Below are 17,157 nucleotides of genomic sequence, written 5' to 3' on the forward strand. Positions count from 1 at the left end.
CGGACCAGCAGTGTGACTTGCGAGAAATACGCCAGACATCTCCAGGTGCAAGGAATTATGGCAAACCCTCAATCAGGAAGCTCAGACATGCTAATTAGCTGAAAAAGCCAGACAGACATCCCGGAAGTCTGGTGCTCGCCTCCACGGAGTTCAAAACAGCATGGCAAGCATCATAAACATTGAAATGCACCTCATCCAGATGCAACAACCACAAAATGGCCATATGGGAGGGTGCCACCTGTTGTAGAGGCCTTAAATAGGGTTGCTGATGGTGATTTAAAGAAATTGCAGCTCAAAACCGTTAAATGTCCATTTTGTCAGGTTGCGTGAAAAAAAACGCATTACGGTTGGCATATGGATTACACACGCAACATTACATGCGCAAAATACGCGACCACACCTTGCCTACGGATTACATACGGAACACCAGTTTTGGAATTTTGTGGTGTATTACGGCCGTAAAAAACGGACCGTATTTTCATACGCTAAGTGTGATGCCGGCCTTAGGCTTTAATATTATTAATTTGGTGCCTTAGTTCTGTAATTCACGATTGAGACTCCATTTTCACATTGCTCAAGGAAGCAACTATAGCCAAGTGACTGGAGCAGGAGCTACACCCTGCAGGCGTGACACGCCAGGCACACAGCACTTGCTCTGCCAGAACAATTACTTTGCCAGTCACACCCAGGCCTAAAATGGCCTCACTCTGCTCTCCACACAGAACGTTCCAGAGGGTGCTGCCGCAGCACGGCCGTGTGGGCGTGGCCCAGCAGGAGGCCATCCCGCTCGCCTCTTTGATAGTACAGTCACGCCTCTCTTAGCCCCATTGAATTCTGGGAGATGAAGTCCGTTATGTGTATCATACTGAAGCTGCTAAGAGAAAAAGAACTACATTTCCCGACATACTCAGAACTACAGCCAGCCTCTGCTGACACTGAGCAGGCGCAATGCATCCCTCTCTGGACTCTCCCCGCTGCCCGGCTGCTTGTTTTCGTGAGTTGAAGAGCCGCAGTGGAAGAGACAGGACCGGAGCTTGTGATAGCACCGAACCTCAGCTACCTGCGCTCACAACTTGCCAGGTAACTGGGCCCGGGAGCGGTGCTCCTAAACGTCACTGACATCAACGGGGCGTGAGGTAGACTGAGGCGTTCGGGGGCTTAGCCAGGTCTCCCCTATATCCGGTCCCACAGTGTCAGAATCCTCCCATTGTTACCCGACACCTGAGGCACCAGCAGCAAAACACAACAGTATGGAGCCGGTCTCCAATGTCGTCCTTCTACTGACAGAGGTGACATTGCGGAGGCCGAGCTTCATAATCCGGGCACTTCACGGGCAGTGCCGTAGAGTTAACCCAATAGTGTCCCTGAGGGATGCAAGCAGCCCCCTTCAGAGGGATGTTGTCAGAGGCAGGCTGCTCCAGAACACAGGGATGTAGTCAGAGGTAGGCTGCTCCAGAACACAGGGATGTAGTCAGAGGCAGGCTGCTCCAGAACACAGGGATGTAGTCAGAGGCAGGCTGCTCCAGAACACAGGGATGTAGTCAGAGACAGGCTGCTCCAGACACAGGGATGTAGTCAGCGGCAGGCTGCTCCAGAACACAGGGATGTAGTCAGAGACAGGCTGCTCCAGGACACAGGGATGGTGTCAGAGGCAGGCTGCTCCAGAACACAGGGATGTAGTCAGAGGCAGGCTGCTCCAGGACACAGGGATGTAGTCAGAGGCAGGCTGCTCCAGAACACAGGGATGTAGTCAGAGGCAGGCTGCTCCAGGACACAGGGATGTAGTCAGAGGCAGGCTGCTCCAGGACACAGGGATGGTGTCAGAGGCAGGCTGCTCCAGAACACAGGGATGTAGTCAGAGGCAGGATGCTCCAGGACACAGGGATGTAGTCAGAGGTAGGCTGCTCCAGAACACAGGGATGTAGTCAGAGACAGGCTGCTCCAGACACAGGGATGTAGTCAGCGGCAGGCTGCTCCAGAACACAGGGATGTAGTCAGAGGCAGGCTGCTCCAGAACACAGGGATGTAGTCAGAGGCAGGCTGCTCCAGGACACAGGGATGTAGTCAGAGGCAGGCTGCTCCAGGACACAGGGATGGTGTCAGAGGCAGGCTGCTCCAGAACACAGGGATGTAGTCAGAGGCAGGATGCTCCAGGACACAGGGATGTAGTCAGAGGTAGGCTGCTCCAGAACACAGGGATGTAGTCAGAGGCAGGCTGCTCCAGAACACAGGGATGTAGTCAGAGGCAGGCTGCTCCAGAACACAGGGATGTAGTCAGAGGCAGGCTGCTCCAGAACACAGGGATGTAGTCAGAGACAGGCTGCTCCAGAACACAGGGATGTAGTCAGCGGCAGGCTGCTCCAGAACACAGGGATGTAGTCAGAGGTAGGCTGCTCCAGAACACAGGGATGTAGTCAGAGGTAGGCTGCTCCAGAACACAGGGATGTAGTCAGAGGCAGGCTGCTCCAGAACACAGGGATGTAGTCAGAGGCAGGCTGCTCCAGAACACAGGGATGTAGTCAGAGACAGGCTGCTCCAGACACAGGGATGTAGTCAGCGGCAGGCTGCTCCAGAACACAGGGATGTAGTCAGAGGCAGGCTGCTCCAGAACACAGGGATGTAGTCAGAGGCAGGCTGCTCCAGAACACAGGGATGTAGTCAGAGGCAGGCTGCTCCAGGACACAGGGATGGTGTCAGAGGCAGGCTGCTCCAGAACACAGGGATGTAGTCAGAGGCAGGCTGCTCCAGGACACAGGGATGTAGTCAGAGGCAGGCTGCTCCAGAACACAGGGATGTAGTCAGAGGCAGGCTGCTCCAGGACACAGGGATGTAGTCAGAGGCAGGCTGCTCCAGGACACAGGGATGGTGTCAGAGGCAGGCTGCTCCAGAACACAGGGATGTAGTCAGAGGCAGGATGCTCCAGGACACAGGGATGTAGTCAGAGGTAGGCTGCTCCAGAACACAGGGATGTAGTCAGAGACAGGCTGCTCCAGACACAGGGATGTAGTCAGCGGCAGGCTGCTCCAGAACACAGGGATGTAGTCAGAGGCAGGCTGCTCCAGAACACAGGGATGTAGTCAGAGGCAGGCTGCTCCAGGACACAGGGATGTAGTCAGAGGCAGGCTGCTCCAGGACACAGGGATGGTGTCAGAGGCAGGCTGCTCCAGAACACAGGGATGTAGTCAGAGGCAGGATGCTCCAGGACACAGGGATGTAGTCAGAGGTAGGCTGCTCCAGAACACAGGGATGTAGTCAGAGGCAGGCTGCTCCAGAACACAGGGATGTAGTCAGAGGCAGGCTGCTCCAGAACACAGGGATGTAGTCAGAGGCAGGCTGCTCCAGAACACAGGGATGTAGTCAGAGACAGGCTGCTCCAGAACACAGGGATGTAGTCAGCGGCAGGCTGCTCCAGAACACAGGGATGTAGTCAGAGGCAGGCTGCTCCAGAACACAGGGATGTAGTCAGAGGCAGGCTGCTCCAGGACACAGGGATGGTGTCAGAGGCAGGCTGCTCCAGAACACAGGGATGTAGTCAGAGGCAGGATGCTCCAGGACACAGGGATGTAGTCAGAGGTAGGCTGCTCCAGAACACAGGGATGTTGTCAGAGGCAGGCTGCTCCAGAACACAGGGATGTAGTCAGAGGCAGGCTGCTCCAGAACACAGGGATGTAGTCAGAGGCAGGCTGCTCCAGAACACAGGGATGTAGTCAGCGGCAAGCTGCTCCAGAACACAGGGATGTAGTCAGAGGCAGGCTGCTCCAGAACACAGGGATGTAGTCAGAGGCAGGCTGCTCCAGAACACAGGGATGTAGTCAGAGGTAGGCTGCTCCAGAACACAGGGATGTAGTCAGAGGCAGGCTGCTCCAGAACACAGGGATGTAGTCAGAGGCAGGCTGCTCCAGAACACAGGGATGTAGTCAGAGGCAGGCTGCTCCAGAACACAGGGATGTAGTCAGAGACAGGCTGCTCCAGACACAGGGATGTAGTCAGCGGCAGGCTGCTCCAGAACACAGGGATGTAGTCAGAGGCAGGCTGCTCCAGAACACAGGGATGTAGTCAGAGGCAGGCTGCTCCAGGACACAGGGATGTAGTCAGAGGCAGGCTGCTCCAGGACACAGGGATGGTGTCAGAGGCAGGCTGCTCCAGAACACAGGGATGTAGTCAGAGGCAGGATGCTCCAGGACACAGGGATGTTGTCAGAGGCAGGCTGCTCCAGAACACAGGGATGTAGTCAGAGGCAGGCTGCTCCAGAACACAGGGATGTAGTCAGAGGCAGGCTGCTCCAGAACACAGGGATGTAGTCAGCGGCAAGCTGCTCCAGAACACAGGGATGTAGTCAGAGGCAGGCTGCTCCAGAACACAGGGATGTAGTCAGAGGCAGGATGCTCCAGAACACAGGGATGTAGTCAGAGGCAGGTTGCTCCAGAACACAGGGATGTTGTCGGAAGCCGTCTGCTCCAGGGCACAGGGATGTTGTCGGAAGCCGTCTGCTCCAGGGCACAAGGATGTTGTCGGAAGCAGAACACAGGGATGTTATCAGAGGCAGGCTGCTCCAGAACACAGGGATGTTGTCAGAGGCAGGCTGCTCCAGAACACAGGGATGTAGTCAGAGGCAGCCTGCTCCAGAACACAGGGATGTAGTCAGAGGCAGGCTGCTCCAGAACACAGGGATGTTGTCAAAGGCAGGCTGCTCCAGAATACAGGGATGTAGTCAGAGGCAGGTTGCTCCAGAACACAGGGATGTTGTCGGAAGCCGTCTGTTCCAGGGCACAGGGATGTTGTCGGAAGCAGGCTGCTCCAGAACACAGGGATGTAGTCAGAGGCAGGCTGCTCCAGAACACAGGGATGTAGTCAGAGGCAGGCTGCTCCAGAACACAGGGATGTAGTCAGAGGCAGGCTGCTCCAGAACACAGGGATGTAGTCAGAGGCAGGCTGCTCCAGAACAGAGGGATGTAGTCAGAGGCAGGCTGCTCCAGAACACAGGGATGTAGTCAGAGACAGGTTGCTCCAGAACACAGGGATGTAGTCAGAGGCAGGTTGCTCCAGAACACAGGGATGTAGTCAGAGGCAGGCTGCTCCAGAACACAGGGATGTAGTCAGAGGCAGGCTGCTCCAGGACACAGGGATGGTGTCAGAGGCAGGCTGCTCCAGAACACAGGGATGTAGTCAGAGGCAGGATGCTCCAGGACACAGGGATGTAGTCAGAGGTAGGCTGCTCCAGAACACAGGGATGCAGTCAGAGGCAGGCTGCTCCAGAACACAGGGATGTAGTCAGAGGCAGGCTGCTCCAGAACACAGGGATGTAGTCAGAGGCAGGATGCTCCAGAACACAGGGATGTAGTCAGAGACAGGCTGCTACAGAACACAGGGATGTTGTCAGAGGCAGGCTGCTCCAGACCACAGGGATAGTGTCAGAGGCAAGCTGCTCCAGAACACAGGGATGTTGTCAGAGGCAGTCTGCTCCAGAACACAGGGATGTTGTCGGAGGCAGGCTGCTCCAGAACACAGGGATGTAGCCAGAGGCAGGCTGCTCCAGAACACAGGGATGTTGTCAAAGGCAGGCTGCTCCAGAACACAGGGATGTAGTCAGAGACAGGCTGCTCCAGAACACAGGGATGTAGTCAGAGACAGGTTGCTCCAGAACAGAGGGATGTAGTCCGAGGCAGGCTGCTCCAGAACACAGGGATGTAGTCAGAGACAGGTTGCTCCAGAACACAGGGATGTAGTCAGAGGCAGGTTGCTCCAGAACACAGGGATGTAGTCAGAGGCAGGCTGCTCCAGAACACAGGGATGTAGTCAGAGGCAGGCTGCTCCATGACACAGGGATGTAGTCAGAGGCAGGCTGCTCCAGAACACAGGGATGGTGTCAGAGGCAGGCTGCTCCAGAACACAGGGATGTAGTCAGAGGCAGGATGCTCCAGGACACAGGGATGTAGTCAGAGGTAGGCTGCTCCAGAACACAGGGATGTAGTCAGAGGCAGGCTGCTCCAGAACACAGGGATGTAGTCAGAGGCAGGATGCTCCAGAACACAGGGATGTAGTCAGAGGCAGGTTGCTCCAGAACACCGGGATGTTGTCGGAAGCCGTCTGCTCCAGGGCACAGGGATGTTGTCGGAAGCCGTCTGCTCCAGGGCACAAGGATGTTGTCGGAAGCAGAACACAGGGATGTTATCAGAGGCAGGCTGCTCCAGAACACAGGGATGTTGTCAGAGGCAGGCTGCTCCAGAACACAGGGATGTAGTCAGAGGCAGCCTGCTCCAGAACACAGGGATGTAGTCAGAGGCAGGCTGCTCCAGAACACAGGGATGTTGTCAGAGGCAGGCTGCTCCAGAACACAGGGATGTTGTCAGAGGCAGGCTGCTCCAGAACACAGGGATGTTGTAGGAGGCAGACTGCTCCAGAACACAGGGATGTAGTCAGAGGCAGGATGCTTCAGAACACAGGGATGTAGTCAGAGGCAGACTGCTCCAGAACACAGGGATGTTGTCAGAGGCAGACTGCTCCAGAACACAGGGATGTTGTCGGAGGCAGGCTGCTCCAGAACACAGGGATGTAGTCAGAGGCAGGCTGCTCCAGAACACAGGGATGTTGTCAGAGGCAGACTGCTCCAGAACGCAGGGATGTAGTCAGAGGCAGGCTGCTCCAGAACACAGGGATGTTGTCAGAGGCAGGCTGCTCCAGAACACAGGGATGTTGTCAGAGGCAGGCTGCTCCAGAACACAGGGATGTTGTAGGAGGCAGACTGCTCCAGAACACAGGGATGTAGTCAGAGGCAGGATGCTCCAGAACACAGGGATGTAGTCAGAGGCAGACTGCTCCAGAACACAGGGATGTTGTCAGAGGCAGACTGCTCCAGAACACAGGGATGTTGTCGGAGGCAGGCTGCTCCAGAACACAGGGATGTAGTCAGAGGCAGGCTGCTCCAGAACACAGGGATGTTGTCAGAGGCAGACTGCTCCAGAACACAGGGATGTTGTCAGAGGCAGACTGCTCCAGAACACAGGGATGTTGTCAGAGGCAGGCTGCTCCAGAACACAGGGATTTTTGTCAGAGGCAGGCTGCTCCAGAACACAGGGATGTAGTCAGAGGCAGGTTGCTCCAGAACACAGGGATGTTGTCGGAAGCCGTCTGCTCCAGGGCACAGGGATGTTGTCGGAAGCAGGCTGCTCCAGAACACAGGGATGTTGTCGGAAGCCGTCTGCTCCAGGGCACAGGGATGTTGTCGGAAGCAGGCTGCTCCAGAACACAGGGATGTTGTCGGAAGCCGTCTGCTCCAGGGCACAGGGATGTTGTCGGAAGCAGGCTGTTCCAGAACACAGGGATGTTGTAGGAGGCAGGTTGCTCCAGAACACAGGCATGTTGTCAGATGTGTCTACATGTTCCTGTGTTGCTTCTTTTTTTTTTATTTGCTTGTGTAATGTGTATACTTGGCAGTAGGGGGCAGACTTGCCACATCTTTGGTTCCTTTCTCCTCGCGCAGTGCTGGTGGGGGTGGCACACTGTATGCTGCTATTGTATACAGTTATTACTGGCGCTGTAGTTGGCAGCATTGTCGCACTGATCAGCAGGTATTTAGGAACCCTGCGGCATGCCCGGGCACTGATGTGGAGTTTCTTGGATGCTGGGATTTATGGACTTCTAGATTTTATGGCCTTGCTGTTTCCAATCTGTTCAATGCGAGGCGACTGAGCTTTCAAGGCCTTCGCTTACCAGCCCAGTCCTGGGCACAGTTGCTAATGTAGACAGGAGACCTGCTCATCCAGTCAGTCATTTCCCTGCTCTGCACAGATAGAGGGGAAAAGACCCCAAAGCTGCTGTCTGTTGGGTTTTCTATCATTTAAAGGAGTCTCTGGTTCAGGAGATTGCTTCCATCCTTTTGCTTGAGACTGGTTCTCTTGTTTACCTCCTTTTTATTTTTTTCTTGCTTGATTTCTTTCCATTGTATTTTCTTTCTTGCATGCTTTATACGTACAGTATGTAATATGCTGATCCTGAGGGGGATTTCTAATTAGTCAGTTTAGTAGCTAAAGGGAAAACTTAAAAAAAAGGAGGATTCTGTGGTTGCTCTTGGTATAAGGCTGGTGCTGTCCCCTAACTAGGGTATCGCATGGTTCCAAAGGTGTGCAAGGCTATGAAAATATATATTTTATTATTAGAGGGGACAGCGGACTGTTGTTACATTGTGGGTTGCAAATGTTGCTTATGGAAATCTGCATTTTGTCCATATTGTTAAGAAAGTCTTAAAAACCACTAATGACATCTAATCTTCCTATCCCTCGCTCATCCTTCGCTTTATTACTATATACTTGTTTATCCGCTTGTTGCTATATCTTCAGCCAGGCCTTGAAGTAATAATTCAAGCAAAATGCAGACAAAAATCAAATGAACTCAAAAAGAATGAAGGGATTCAGTCCGCTTCTGCTTAGTGCAGGCTTGTCCGGGCATGTGTGTGTGTTATTGTATAAGCTTGTGGCCAAAAACAATGAAATGACTAGTATGCTTGTTTAGAAGGAGTACACTTTTTGCAATGTTTTTTTTGTGGTGCATTAAATCACTGTATTTCTGCAATATTTCTTTTCTATTAGTTTAGCTCCTGCATCTTTCAAGTGTTTCTACAGACAGCAAACTTGTGTATGGGGACCTTCCCATTGTGCTTGGAGGTGCGCACAACTCTGCGCGTGCAGATGGTTATGATCTGTGGGGCAACCAATGTGGGCACAGATCCGTCAATACCTGGATAGCACGGCTATCCTTTTCCACCATCACCCTGCACATTCAATGTACACAGACATCGCTCTTCCTAGCGCCTGACATTGGATATGTAAATAAGAGAGAAGGGTAGTGTGGGGCAGGGAAACGTGAGCACGGACAATTTGCATACAGAAACACTTGCAAATGGTTTGAAAAATAATCAAGGATTCATAAAAGCAGAAAAATGACGCAATGCATCCCAATGTGTTTTAATGAATGCATACATTGCCTTTAATGTGCGAGAAATGTAGAGTGCAGGTGATGCAGACATTTTTAAGTAAGATGTGTTTTTTTTGTCTATAGTTTTAGTGAACGTGGTTTCACTAGAGGCGCTCAATGCTAAGAGAAGATGAAAGATTTAGATCTAGGAGTCGAATATGTCATACCCAGCCTTGGGTACAGAAATGTCCGGGAGCAAACCAACAAAGATGAGAAAAAAGAGGATGAAGACTTCAGATATTCAAAGGCGAAATCAACGGTTAGTTTGACTTTGTTTGGCTTTGTAATATTGGTCTCAAGATGTTGTTTAAAGAGATGATTTTGAGCTATTACTGTGGGCATGCAGGTAATAGAATGATTAAACCAGTCTTACCTGTATGCCTCATAGCTGCAGTGTAGACCTTGAGACATGTAGTTATGTTTTATGTTAATGATTTCTCCCAGGTTCCGGGGCGTGCGGTTCCTGGAAGAAATCCCTGCCTCCTCTTCATTATAATAGCACCCCTCTCCCATGGGTGTAACACTGACCTGTGATGTGCAGTTGCGAGCTGTAATCCCGCGCATGTGCTGTCCACTTGCACGGTTATGTGAAACTTATCCTCCCCTCTATGGGCAGAGTCTTCATTGATCTTCTGCACTGGTGAGTCACAGCACAATAGCAGAGAATTACCTGTGCAGAAGATCGATGAAGACTCTGCCCATAGACGGGCGAATAAGTTTCACATAACCACGTGGGTAGACGATGCATGCGCAGGGCTACAGCGCTGCAACTTCACATCACAGGTCAGTGTGATGCGTATGGGAGAGGGGTGCTATTATACTGAAGAGGGAAGGCAGGGATTTCTTCCATACAGAGCATGCCCTGGAGCTTGGATGAAATCATTAACGTAAAACATTAGAACTGCATTTCTCTAGATCTACACCGCAGCTATGAGGCATACAGGTGTAAGGCTGGTTTAACCATTCGATTACCTGTATGCCCATAGTAATAGCTCAATATTGTCCATTGGGTGACAGATTCCTTTTAAAGGGATGTTCTGGGACTAAGTTTTTAGGCCCATACTAAAAAAACAAACAGGTGGTTAGTTGCTAACTACCTACTTGTTCTAACCGTCATCTGCACAGAGCGAACATTGACTGCTTCTACCAGCGATTCAGTTGATTCATATCAATAGGAGCTCTTTCTCTTCCGGGCTGCTCTGTCAATGAACAGGACGTGACTGCCAGCGTCATGCTGATTGACATCCAGCTCCATGTAGTTAGACTGGATGGAGCTAGCTGTCAGTCAGCATAATGTCGGCAGTCACGCCTAATAGCAAAGCAGAGTGGAAGAAAACCTTCTTGATTGTTGATGTGACATCAGCGGAAGCTGATGAATCACCGGTATGAGCGGTCTGTGACCACTCTGTGCTGGCAGAGATCGGCACCAGGCACCACAGGCAAGTAGGTAGCACCTACCTGTTAGTTTTTAGATAAATAGTACAAAAAATGTTTGCAGATAATTCCTTTAAAGAATGATATGCCCCGATATATTAAATACTTCATATGGGGTACAAAATAATGTAACATATATTACAGTGGTTGCCTGGGTTGAAATAAAAAGTCTGCAATATTCTAGATGACTGCATATTGCCGAAACGTAACAGTGCGCAATTCGCTGACTGTCACAATTACCCTGTATTCCCCACACGGTAGGTAGGTAGCACCTACCTCGTCCAACTTCTCTCAGTATAAGAAAATTGAGAAATACGGACGACCATCCACCTGCACAGAAAATACAGGAGAATTGTGACACATCGTACATTTTTATGATTCCTCAATTATTAAGTGACTGCAGAGTTTTCATTTCAGGCCCGGCAACCTCTTTAAACGGAATCTGTCGCCAGGTTTTTCACTATTTCATCAGCAGGACGCATGATGTGGGGGTAGAGACCCTGATTCCAGTGATTGTATCACCTACGGGGCTGCTTACTGTTTTTGATAAAAACACTGTTTGATCTGCTGCAGATGTACCAGTTCTCGGAATGCTGAGCTCTGCATAACCCCACCCCACCACTGATTGGCATCTTTCTGTGTACTGTGTGAATAGGCAGAAAGCTGTCAATCAGTGGTGGGGTTGGGGTTATAGAGCTCATGAATATGGAGGACTACATGGCAGCAGATTTCGTAGTCTTCTAGTCACAAACTCCTGCTGATGAAACTGATTTTATCAACGTTACTGCAAGCAGTCCAGTAAGTCACACATCGCTAGAATCAGGGTCTCTGTCTATATCATGTTGCTCTTAGATGAGGTGGCAAAAACCTTTTGGCAGTTTCCCATTAAAGAGGTTTTCTAGGAGTTTTGTTATATTTAGTGTATTTGTCTACATTTTACATTATGAAATAAACTAGATTTACAAAGTTTTTTCTTTCCTGTAATGTTCCCCATAGGTTCTGTGTCTCGTTTTCATGGTATGTCATTTTTAGACAATGTAGCTGTAAAATATAAATCCTCAATGTGTTCTCAAACAGCTAGGTGCTATTGCATCTAATAGCATTGTGCAATGTGCTTACAGTACACGTCCGATATTGTAATGGTACTCCGTCCAGAACACCCGAGAGCCCTAAACAGAACTGCGGAGGAGCAGTCCCACTTCTAGCCTGTTAGAAACAATGCTAGACCATTGCATGTTTGATTCATTTGGTGCAAATGCTATTTGTTTTGTTTGTTGTGTTTTCCATTTTGCTTTAAGTTTTTGGGGTTTAAAATGTTGCACAGTCCTGTCAATAAACTTTAAAATGTCATATTAGTCTTCAACTTTGGAAAAATAAGATTAGACAGATTTTGCACTCCACTTGGGTACTGGAAACATTTCAAAAAGTCTCAAATTGGCTGAAAACATCTGGATAATGTAGACCATATTCACATTGTTGAGTAAACCTAAGAAAAATGTCTGGGACTAAAAGAACTAGGTTAAAAAATTAAGGAAAAGCCACAAATAATTTTGCAGAAACATAAAATTGCCTAATAACTAATGCTTACTCCAATAAAAGTGGTAAAATGAATGAATTGAGGCCTTTAGACCACCTTTACATGTTCAGCATTTTGGTCAGTATTTTACATCAGTATTGTTTGTAATCCAAAACCAGGAGGAGTGGACTATAAGGCTAGGTTCCCATTGCGTTGATGGGAACGCGCTAACGGACAGCGTTGCACGGCGAAATTAACGCCGTGCAACGCGTCCGTTAGCGCGCCCATTCATGGCAATGGGAACGCGCAGCACTAGCGCGTGCCATGTTCGACACGCGCTAGCGACGCGCCGGTGATTTGTGGCGCGCCGCGGACGCTGCTTGCAGCGTCCGAGGCGCGCCCGCGGTCCGTTCCCCGCTCTCGCAGATCGGGGATCTGTGAGAGCGGGGACGTTACCGCGACCCCGGAACGCAGCCCCGGTAAAAACATTGCGTTAGCGCAATCTGTTGGCGCTAGCGCTAAACGGATTGCACTAACGCAATGTGACCCTAGCCTAAGAGGGAAAGTATAATAGAAACACGTCACCACTTCTGCTTTTTTTTTTACCCACTCCTGGTTTTGGCTTACAAATACTGAGGTAAAATACTGACGAAATACTGAACTAAATAGTGAACTCTTGGCAAACTAGGTCACTATTGTCAAATGTTCAGTTCACCTTCATGTTTTCTCAACCTGGATGATAGCTGGTCATTGAATGGTCAAATGACGGTGTGAGCCCTCAGCTGTAAGGGCAGTCCCACACGTCCAGATAATTCCAGTACCGGAAAAATCAGTACCGGAATTATCCGTGTCTGTGTGCCCGTGCGTTTCTGTGGCACATCAGTGTGGCACACGTGCACCGCCCGTGTGCCCACTGGGTACCACACGCACCGTGCAGGAGACAGCGCTAAAGTTTAGCGCTGTCCCCACCACTGGTGCTGAAGCCCCATTCATATCTTCCCTGCAGCAGCGTTTGCTGTAGAGAAGATATGAATATTCCTTTTTTTTTTTTTTGTTTCTCGTGTTTAAAATAAATATCCATGTCCCCACCCCCCTCCCACCCCCTGTGCGCCCACCCGCTGTTCTTAAAATACTCACCCGGCTCCCTCGCTGGCTGGCGCTGCTTCCTGTCCTGGCCGCACCTTCTACTGTATGAGCGGTCACGTGGGGCCGCTTATTTACAGTAATGAATATGCGGCTCCACCCCTATGGGTGGGGACATGGATATTTATTTTAACCACGAGAAACCAAAAAAAAGGAATATTCATACCTTCTCTACAGCAAACGCTGCTACAGGGAAGATATGAATGGGGCTTCAGTACCAGTGGGGGGGGGGGGACAGTGCTTACTGTAGCGCTGTCTCCTGCACGGCACACGGACTGCACACGGACAACGTCCGTGTGCGGTACGTGTTTTACACGGACCCATTGACTTTAATGGGTCCGTGTAATCCGTGCGCTCCCACGAACACTGACATGTCTCCGTGTTTGGCACACGGAGACACGGTCCGCAAAAAATCAATGACATCTGCACAGATGCATTGATTTCAATGTGTCTACGTGTGTCAGTGGCTCCGGTACGTGAGGAAACTGTCACCTCACGTATCGGAGCCACTGACGTGTGAAACCGGCCTAATGGAATGTGAAAAGTTTACCTCCGGTCACTAGCGTCGACTGATGGGACTACTACTCCCATTAGCCTACACCTGCTGCCGTTAATAACAGCAAGACCAGACATCGACTGATGGGAGTATTCATCAGCCTGCGCTCTAAATAAATAAATTAAAAAAAAACAACCTGTGTGGGTTTCCCTGTATTTTTGATAATGAGCCAGGCAAAACTGCACAGTTCTCTGACCGGCATTACTGATTTTACTGCTGATCAGAGGCAGTGTTTGCTGCACTGTCAAGCACACTGGATGTTCGGGCTCCCTATTCAAGTGAATGTTGTTTGGGCTCAGGTACTGTTCTGGTACCCGAACCAACTTTTTTTTTAACTGTTTGGCTGAAGACCGAACATTTGGAGGTTCGCCCATAACTACTTATTGATCACTGTCTTCTCTGGCTTCCAGCTCTGGTTCGGTCCTTTTCTAGACTGTGTGATCCCAAATCGGACTAGCTGGATCACCAGGGGTTTATGTGTGGGCTGGAAGTTGCTTTGTCAATGTAAGGGTATGTGCACACGATCAGGATTGGCTCAGTGCTTGCTCAGGATTTGACGCAGGTGAAATCTGCATCTGAGGTCACTTGCAGGTCACCTGCATTTTTTATGCATTTTTACATGCGTTTTTGATGCCTTTGATGCCTTTTTTCCACATGCGTTTTTGATGTTTTTTCAATGCATGTGTTTTTTTTGTCACTTGAAATAAAGCTAATTGAAAGTTGGCTTCTGGGAAGGAAAAAAGTTATTTCCTGTTTGCAGATTTATTGGGGTATGTTCCCACGGTCAGTAAATGCTGCGGGTTGGACGCTGCGTACATCTGCAGCATCCAACCTGCAGTATCCAGCTGTTACTTATAGTGGATGGGATTTCAAGAAATTATGTGTGCACCAATGCCCGCGGCTTACCCGCAGAGACGGTCATGTGGCGCGTCTTTCGAGACCGCAACATGTCAGTTTATGTAGCGGAGACGCTCGGTCTCCAGTGCGTAAATTACCCATAGATTTCCATTAGATGCGATAAAACTGCATTATCTTCCTAATCACATGCGTATTAAGTGCGGGAGCGCAGCTAACTGTGCATGTGTATTTAAATAATGGTGAATCTTGGGACACAGCTGGAAGTACATGACACAGGAAGTGGAGGAAAGCACAAATACAGGTCCCCGTCATTTTTAATACATAAGCATTTTTAAAAAAAATAGCATGGGGTCCCCCTATATATGTTAACCAGACAGAGTAAAGCAGGCTACTGGGACTGGTATTTCAGGCTAGTAAGGATCCAATATCCATGAAGCTTACCAACCTGATTAACATCAGGCTGCAGCAGTCTGCTTATTTTGGATGGTTGGCAAAAATAGTGAGATCCCCTCCAAAAAAAATAGCGTGGGGTCCCCTATTTTTGTTAACCAGCCAAGGAAAAGCAGACAGCTGCTGCCTGGTATTCTCAGGCTGGCGAGGCCCATGGATTTTATCCCTCACCTGCTTAAAAAACAGCAGCCCACAGCTGCCCCACAATTGGCACATCCAAAGAAGCACCAATTGTGGCGCTTTACCCAGCTCTTCCCACTTGCCCTGTAGCTGTGGCAAGTGAGATAATATTTGTGGGGTTGATGTCCCCTTTGTATTGTCAGGTGACATCAAGCCAATGGCTTAGTAATGTAGAGGCGTCTATAAGACACCTATCCATTACTAATCTATAGTTATATGGTAAAGAAAGACACAGCCAGAATAAAGTATTTTAATTGAAATAGACTCCATTAATATTCAGAAATAATCATACTTACTGCAACGCCTAATTCCACCGAAGCCCTCGATCTCCTGTAAGAGAATTAAAGTAAAAAAGCAACAATATCCTTACCTGTCCGACGAAAAGAACTGTCCGATTGTGAGAACTGCAGGGTATGTGAACTTCCAGCTGAAACAAGGTACGCTATTATGTAAATTAGTACACATGCGTAGTAAGCTGCGTTCCCACACTTAATACGCATGTGACTAAGAATATAATGTGGTTTTACCGCATCTAATGATAGTGAATGGGTAATTTACGCTGTGGATATGGAGCATCTCCGCAGCGTAAATAGACATCCTGCGTTTGGAAAGACGTGCCGTATGTCTGTTTACGCAGGGATGCCGGGGGCATCTCTGAACGCATAGTGGAGATGGGATTTCTTGAAATGCAACGACTATGCTAAAACATCTGGCCACTGCGGGTTGGACGCTGCAGATGTCTAGAACACACCCTAAGTCTATGTGCACACGTTCAGGATTTCTTGCAGAAATTTCCTGAGCAAAACTGGACATTTTCTGCAAGAAACCCGCATGTGTTATTTTTGTGTTTTTCTCGCGGTTTTTGTGCGTTTTTTTCGTGTTTTTTTCCCGGAGCTTCCCAATGCATTAAATAGCGGGAAAAACGCGAAAATCCGCAAAATTAATGAACATGCTGCGTTTTTTACCGCGATACGTTTTTTCGCTGAAAAGAACGCATCATGTGCACAAAAATTGCGCAATTCATTCGAAATGATGGGATGCATAATGTATGCATTTTTTATGTGTTTTTATAGCATTTTTATAGTGAAAAAACGCAACGTGTGCACACAGCCTAAGGGTTCATGTAGATCTCCATGAAATTTGGTCTGCGTACGGATTGCAGTGCCCAGATTGGGAGACACACGTACAATCATGCTCGGACCAAATGTAACAGATGTCTGCTTGAGCTGTAAGTCTTAAGGAGCATTTGTTCTGAGGCCCCATTGACTTACTATGAGAAAGCAGCCACTGCTGCACACAGTCCCTGTGTGAGCGGGCAAAGCGGAAGAGTGGTCACTGACAGAGCCGTATTTGCCACTAGGCACTTGAGGGCACGTGCCTAGGGCGGGACGATGCGGGGGGCGGCACCTGAGTAAGTTTTTTTTTTTTTTATTTAAGTCCTGGGTCACCTCCCGACCGACCCTCGCCCGCCTGCCTCCCACCCTCCTTGAAGACGTCATACTCGCCCTGCTCCAGCGATGCCTGGTCTCAGCGCCTGCAGCTCGTCCAGAGTGAGCGGTCACGTGGTACCGCTCATTAAGGTCATGAATATGGGCATATTCATGACCTTAATGAGCGGTACCACATGACCGCTCACACAGGAGGAAGCTGCTGCTCTGGGAGTCGGGACAGAGCTAGAGGGATGTTCGGCGCAATGTGGAAAAGGTGAGTATGAGGGATGGGGGGGACAGGGGGGATGAAGGAGGACGGGGAGCCGGGAGCATCATGTGTGGCCATTATACAGTATGGAGAATTGTGTGCGGCCATTATACAGTATGGAGCATCGTGTGTGGCCATTATACAGTATGGAGCATCGTGTGTGGCCATTATACAGTATGGAGCATCATGTGTGGCCATTATACAGTATGGAGCATCATGTGTGGCCATTATACAGTATGGAGCATCATGTGTGGCCATTATACAGTATGGAGCATCATGTGTGGCCATTATACAGTATGGAGCATCATGTGTGGCCATTATACAGTATGGAGCATCATGTGTGGCCATTATA

At 49.6% G+C, this 17,157-nt stretch overlaps 1 protein-coding gene across 2 annotated transcripts in view; it reads left to right on the forward strand.

The window, feature by feature from the left end:
* Positions 1 to 942: 942 nt before the first annotated feature.
* ABCC5 (ATP binding cassette subfamily C member 5) overlaps positions 943 to 17,157 on the forward strand; it is a 139,483-nt gene continuing 123,268 nt past the window's right edge. For both annotated transcript variants that reach the window (XM_069726983.1, XM_069726984.1), the window contains exons 1-2: positions 943 to 1,080; positions 9,055 to 9,229. In XM_069726983.1, coding sequence (XP_069583084.1) covers positions 9,101 to 9,229 — 129 coding nt within the window. In that variant the 5' untranslated portion in view covers positions 943 to 1,080; positions 9,055 to 9,100. The remainder of the gene's footprint in view (positions 1,081 to 9,054; positions 9,230 to 17,157) is intronic.

Source organism: Ranitomeya imitator, chromosome 5 (assembly GCF_032444005.1).
Source record: "Ranitomeya imitator isolate aRanImi1 chromosome 5, aRanImi1.pri, whole genome shotgun sequence".
In the NCBI taxonomy this organism is placed as follows: domain Eukaryota; kingdom Metazoa; phylum Chordata; class Amphibia; order Anura; family Dendrobatidae; genus Ranitomeya; species Ranitomeya imitator.